The sequence below is a fragment of the Haemaphysalis longicornis genome, unplaced genomic scaffold (assembly GCF_048455015.1).
Source record: "Haemaphysalis longicornis isolate Haplotype H1 unplaced genomic scaffold, Haemaphysalis longicornis Haplotype H1 scaffold_10, whole genome shotgun sequence".
NCBI lineage: Eukaryota > Metazoa > Arthropoda > Arachnida > Ixodida > Ixodidae > Haemaphysalis > Haemaphysalis longicornis.
In genome coordinates, this window is record NW_027526204.1 from 128,788,437 (window position 1) to 128,795,157 (window position 6,721).

General features: G+C 49.5%; 1 protein-coding gene across 1 annotated transcript; it reads right to left on the reverse strand.

The window, feature by feature from the left end:
• Positions 1 to 309: 309 nt before the first annotated feature.
• LOC144159312 (exonuclease 3'-5' domain-containing protein 2-like) lies at positions 310 to 6,123 on the reverse strand. The gene is made up of 3 exons (XM_077690719.1): positions 5,016 to 6,123; positions 2,855 to 3,096; positions 310 to 1,045 (listed from the first exon to the last, which is right to left on the reverse strand). Exons 1-3 carry the CDS (start codon positions 5,937 to 5,939, stop codon positions 415 to 417), a joined length of 1,797 nt encoding a protein of 598 aa, XP_077546845.1. The 5' UTR covers positions 5,940 to 6,123; the 3' UTR covers positions 310 to 414.
• Between the last annotated feature and the right edge of the window lie 598 nt (positions 6,124 to 6,721).

Sequence of the window (6,721 nt, forward strand, 5' to 3'; positions counted from 1 at the left end):
GGACACTGAAGATGGATGACATAGAGCAAGAAGAAAGGTGGAAGGGGAAAGTATGGCAAAAGTGGGAGGACAGGGCGGTATACTGAGGCCGCGCGAGACATGCTCAGCGGCGGTGACAACACGCTGCAAGATAACGGCAGAATAGCACACGCCGTCATGCGTTTGCTTATGATACGATCATTTCATGAGATGCAGCAGCTATGCGCCGTCATTGTGAGGACTGCAGTTCGCAATGCACTCAAATATCGCATTAGGAAGTATCATTATCATCAGCCAATTTTTTCAAGGATGAAACGGCTGACACGAGAGTACAGATGGCACCTCTTTTATCAACACCTAGAGAAAAACAAACCATTCAACCATCCCCCCTTTCATCCAACAACAAAGTCCTTCAGCAGAAAATGACAACTGCCATCACTCCTTCCTCTTCAAGTCCTCCGTGGCAACACCGAGCTTCTTCAGCACACTGTCCACCAACTCCTGGCTGATCCCAATTTCGGCGAGGGTCGTATCCTTCGCCCGTCCCTGCGCAAACTTCAGCGCAAGCACTTCGCGGTGGTGGTCAACCGACCACAATGGCGGCATGTGCTTTGGCTTCATCGTGTCCAGGAAGTGCTGTCTCCACCTCAGCTCAAAACTGACCAGTCCGCCGTTCTCCTTGAAGTGCCCGACCACTTTGAGGCCGTGCGGGACGAACTCCTCATTGACGATTCTCGTGTCGACGTCGGCCGCTGCTTGAACGATTGCGTCTGTGACCTCGTCGACTTTGTAGTGCTCCTTGAGAACGTCCTCTAGCAGAGCCGCCCTGTCTTGTGGAAGCAAGTTCCTGGCTTGAGCTAGTGCCCGTCCAGCGGAACGAACCTTCCTAAGGATGGGGTCTTCCTTGGACTTGCCCACATCGCCGCTCTCTATGGGGGCGTTGCATTCCCTGGCCAATGCCTTGCGAAGGACAGTGTCCTTGAGGTTGCTCAGCTGGTGGCAGCGAATGCAGAGGAGCAGGATGTCGTGTGAGATGTGGTTCTTCATTATGTCTGGGAAATATTTCCTGCAAAGAAAGTAAGAGGGGCCCTTTTGGCAATGTTTTGCAACTCCCAAATTGGCTTCTTTCTTTGAGCTAGGGAGAAATGGAAAGAAAAGATGTCCAGGAAGTCAAGGGCAAGGGACAAGCAAATGGTAAGCAGGTCCTGATATGGGCAAATAATCATCAATTTTTGGCCCTCTTTATGAGTAAGAGAACAGGTTGTAGGAATTCACACAATGCCATAAGGCAGGAAAGCAGATAAAGTCCCGATAGTATTGAGCCTACAGGTTCATGCGACAGGAACGATTTTCAATGCCAAAATAAAAAACAAAAACAACATCCAGCGGCCTTTAAATTTGCTTTTTGTGGCTGAGCTGCTACCATGAACAGCGATGGAGCAGTTTTCAAACGGTACTCTTCGTGAATCACCTTTCCTGGGTTCTGTGAAGACTCAACCACTCCGTTGCTGTATCGTGACACTGCTTAATTAACACATTCTCCAGCCTACAAGCGACACCTTTGTATTTTTTGTGCTCTCTGTTATAAACCATAAAACATTATAAATAATAACCTGCTGAGGCAGCCAACGCTTTTAGGAGCCAGAGGGCCAGCAAATTGCTGGGTAAGATCAGTGCATGCACAAGATGGTGCTGAATTTTGCACCCAACTTTGCCAACTTTGCCTCACTTGCAGTGCAACCTGCGACCGCTGGCATAAAATGCGTTAACAGGGAGCAGATAAAAAAAAAAACAAGTAAAAGGTAATGGGTGACAATAAAAAGTTAAGCAGTTCCACTCAATGTGGAAGCTGTCAGAAGTGCGAAGCCATGGCGAGAAAGACTGGCTGTTTGCAGGTTGCATTTATAAGCCTATCCTATCAACGGCGCCTGTATAACATTGCCTGATACAGGCGACGTTGCTCTTTTTCTACCGCGAACAGGGGATGTGGCGCCTTATCATGGCTAGTTTCAGTATCAACCTGGTGTTGATACCGAAAGTGGTCAAGATAGGGTGCCGCAGCCCCTGAAAAGGCCTACAAACTCTGGATTGAGTTTTCATCAATTTGAAGCAATTAATGTGTTAATAATGATGTTTTCATTATTTTATATTGCGTATTTACTTGCGGCCTATCAGCGGCAGCGTTCGTGGCAATGGTGCAGCGCAAAGGTAATTCTCAACATCACAAGCGAGGTTAGCGCTTCAAAAAACACAACACACGAGAAAAAAACATTAATAATGATGTTTTCATAATTTTATATGTTTATGGGCAGGACGGGCGCCCGTCCTGCCCATTTTTCTGTCATGCGTAGCGTTTTTTTAAGTGCTAACCTCCCTTCTTATGACCATGAACAAACTAGCCCAGCAGCAAGTTTTATTAAACCATTCTCAACATGTGCATATGAGTAACGTGCGCCCCTGTGGCGCCATGAGATACACATTAGCTCCATAACGCGAAAGACCTAGTTTGATCTCAATCAAGGGAATCGGTTAGCTTTTTGAGGCCTCTGTTTGGGTGAGTGATGCCATGACCCCGAATGGGCTACAACAAGCTGGGCCCCTAAAGTGATCTGCACTTAATAAAGAAGACACGTTTGGCAATTGCGGAGTCATGTTTTCGCAAGTGCTGCGGTGTCCCCATAATTTTCGACAAGCCTCCCCGTAACGCACCCAGTGTTAAAATAGCAGCAAAGATTTATAACATACGCAAACTGGCGACAGCTTCAAAGCACTCAAGCCATGCGAATGGGATTAAGATCCAACTGTTTGCATGCTGTACAGAGTAGGATGCACAATCACAATCGACCGTCAATATGCGCGGCATCCCGCTACCTACCTGTACTCGTGAGGAACAACGTTCTTCCGCACGAGCGACTCCTTGGAGCCGCAGACAACGCAGATGTTGTCTTTGTTCTGGATGTAGTACTGGCTGTCCAGCACCGGCCTGTTGGACGGCTCGAAGTTAAGCTGCACGGCCAGCGGCTCGTCGCCGCTGGACACGACGGTGCCCAGTCCCCGGTCGACGTACCACTGGACCTTCTTGAAGTTGCAGCTGCTCAGGCGCTCTCCATCTGGTGCCTGCGAGCAGATGTGCCCTGCCCGGTGAGTTCACTCGATTTTTAACGCCAGAGCATTATCAGCAAAACGTCTGTATCAGCAAAACAGCTCCTAAACCTCCCACGGGCTGCAATGTGTAGCATAGACCTACAGGGGCAGTGGCATTAGTTATAAATATAACTTGGGGGGTGTTATACGCTACAGGAAAAATTTTAAAAATGAGAAGAGAGAGAGACTGCACTGGATGCCCAACAATACCTTAGTCATTGTTCTAGATGCATAAATTTCGAGGGGTCGTTGTTCTAAATGAGAGTCCTTGTTCTACATGCATATATACACCCCCTGGCTACACCCCTGCACAGAGCGTGTATTGGCCAATGGCCACCACTGGTTAAGTGGCCCATTTTCCCTGGGCATACACAAAGCAATGTGGAATGAGACGAGTGCGGCAGTGGCTGTGGTCACCGTTCAGCATCTGCAAACAGCAAAATGTCTACAGGCACGTGCCGTACCGGCCTCACCCAGCGGTATGACAGTCACGTACCAGCCAGGCCACTCTGGGCGGCAGTATGAACCGTACCACTATGGAGTCTACAGCACTGACATCGTCGTCGGCCACAATTACGGTAGTAGCGAAATGTGACCGCCCACACCAGTACACCGCGGATGCCCCGTAGCTGAATTTGAAAACATTACTTACACCGCAAAAACTCGAACAAGCACTCAGTGTTATTCAATCGGACATTAATGCTTTTGCACTCACAACTCATTAATTCAAAAGTAATTTGGTGTCCTCGAAGTTTTTTGGCTACAGCTTTAACAGTGAGAAATAACCACAGACTTCAATAAGTCCGCGAATAACATTCAGACTACTGCGCTTTCCCGAAAGCCCACAGGCTAGGCTACAGAGCGGTCTTATTGAAGACTATAGGGACAGCGGGTACCTAGACGCGCACAGGAGGAGCCCCTAAAGAAGAGCGGGGAATGTGGCAAAAATACTGTCGTTTTGGCAATACCGACCAAGAGCAAGCGTTTGCTTTGAACTGCATCTCTGTGCCGCATAGGAGCTCGGATGGGAACCACGTAGCGGCGTTTGGGGATACGTTCGTACCGCCACCCTATCTGATATGCTGAATTGTCGCTCTGCTGGTATGTCAGGCTGGGTGTAACAGTTTCCAAAGGGCAGCACTGGGATATACGGTGTCACTGGTTATGCTGCCGGTCGCAGGCAGCAGCAGGGACTGAATTCGCCACTCTTGGGTTCGAAGACATCACACGCTCGGAAACATGCCTCGGAAATTGCAGTTATGAAATTCCTGTACATGGGCGGCACAGTACTGACTGCCTATCCAGTTTCTTGCGGCGTGTCTATGCGATGCAAGACTATATAACTCCTGGGGTGCTTTCTATATGCTTGAAGCATATTTTGCTATCATGTCATGTTGTCTTGTATCGCATAAGCACACTGCAAGAAACCGGAAAGACAGGCAATACCATGCCACCTGTGAACAGGACTTTCATAGCTGCACTTCACGGAGCGCAGTTAATAAGGCATGTTTCGAGTGTATGTGGTTTCCTCAAACCCAACAGCGGCAGTTTCAGTCACTGATGCTCACTATGAGCGGTAACATACCCAGCGCCACCATATAGCCCAGGACTGTTCTTTGGAAACTGTTAGGCCTGACACAACGGGCCAGCAAAGCTGCGATTAAGCATATCAGATATGGATGCGGAGGCAGCGTGAACGTGTCCTCAGACGCCGCTCAGTTCCCATTGGAGCTCCTATGCGGCGCAGCGACGCAATTCCGCCACCGTTCCCGTGCTCCGTTTACTTCTGCACAGACCTGTTCCTCGAGTGTTTTACTCATACGTGACGCTTTTTTTGCCACTTTAACTGTAAGTAGCGAAAAATGCTCCTGCCAGTCGTGCGCAAGTAGTACCTGCAAGATGCAGTTGTCGTAAAGTGGCGTCTTGCGCGACACGTAGGACCGGAAACAGCCCAGCTTTTTAGGCGTACCGGGCCCCGCGCTCGACGACTCCGGCGACTTTTCCAGCCTTAAACCCCTGTCTGGCTTGGTGAAGGGAACGTCCAGCAGACCTTCACAGGCGGCCAATGTCCGCTCCTTGAGCCGCCTGTACCACCCCGGTCTGTAAGAGGTCAGCGCTAACCTGTCCCGGACTACCTGGTCGAAGATCTGCACGGACAAGAGGACATCAGCGGCGGCGTAGTTAACTTGCGCATCGCTGAGCGAGTCCGCTTCCCAGTTGCTACACGTAAGCAGTTTCGACTTATCCGCTCGGACGCCCAGGATAGTGCGGGCTTGCGTTTTCAGTCCGCCGACAGGGTAGTGTCTGAGTTCTGGAAAGAAGCGGAGAACGTGGCGCAAATCGAGGCAACCGCGAACTTGAAGCCCGTAGTCGCGAAGGAGCTTGTCAGCGTCGTCGCAGACCGCGACTCCAACCTTGACGATGGAGTCGTCGTTCAGGACGTTTTTCAGAGACTCAGGAAACAGTTCCTCGGCGTCCCCTGCACCGTCCGGGAACATTTTGCAGAGCCTCAGAAGCACGCTGAAGTCGGCGGTGGGGGCCAGTTGAAGGAGGGCTACGTTTCGCCGGCACTTGCCTATGGTGACCCACTCGCAGTCGAGCCCCAGAACGTTAGACTGGTGACACAGCTTCAAAAAGAGTTCTTCCACTTTTTCGAACTCCTCGCGTGAACAGCAAACGACCACTTTGTTGGGAAACAGGCGGCGAGCGTATTTGTAAAACCTCTTTTCGAACTGGTAAGCGCAGAGTCCGAGGCATCCAGCGGTGCCGGCGATGACGGCGAGCATGCGCCAAGGCACCGATGGTGTAGCGTCCATGGCAGTGATTATGCGGTACTGTGTTTCGGAGTCATCTTGCGGCAACGGAACCGCGGAATATGTACAGTCTTGTCCAGTTTAAAATATAGAATGAAGGGGGAAAACTGGCATCCGGCGTTCGCAAACTGACAACACGCGCAACCCACAACAACATAAGCACGTGGCATGGCTATCAGTAGTAGACAAATGAGGTACAACAAAGACGTCAGTGATGATGATGATGATGCCCTCAAAGTTTGCGGACGTACCCACAAGGGGGGATTGGCCCAAGGAGGTTATACTAAACCTCCTTGGATTGGCCAGGGCTAAATGGGTTGTTGAGATACGTGAGGACCTCAACATACTTATTTATTTCCGGAAAGACAAAGGCCGTAAAAGAAAACTTCGTTGTGAATAAAACCCGAATTACCCATTAATTATCAGCCTTCAGCAATTCAAATGACCTGATGCAGAAAGAAAATCTTGAATGCAATCATATATATCCCTTTTTGCATGCCCCAAATTTGTTGCCCCAATAGATAACATAAGTTGAATCAATAAAGTCAACCCGAAACGCTTAATTGGGTCCTTCAAGAAACGGCGACAGGCGAGGAAAAAATGTTCGGTTGTTTCAGGGACCTGGCACCGCACACATAGTTCTGTAAGTGAAAGCCCTGATCTGAATAGATAGAAATTTAGCCTTGGAATCCTGCAGCGCAGTTCAGTGAAGGTCACTTCGCATTGCCGAGAACCACAAAAATGAACATTCCACCCCAACTTTAAATGTTGATACTCTTCAAATG

Excerpts from the sequence above, each read along its gene's own strand:
- LOC144159312 (XM_077690719.1), bottom strand. The coding sequence starts at position 5,939 with ATGGACGCTACACCATCGGTGCCTTGGCGCATGCTCGCCGTCATCGCC. Across the intron at positions 3,097-5,015 it reads ACGACAACTGCATCTTGCAG|GCACCAGATGGAGAGCGCCT; the intron begins GTACTACTTGCG and ends ATCTGCTCGCAG. Across the intron at positions 1,046-2,854 it reads GTTGTTCCTCACGAGTACAG|GAAATATTTCCCAGACATAA; the intron begins GTAGGTAGCGGG and ends CTTTCTTTGCAG.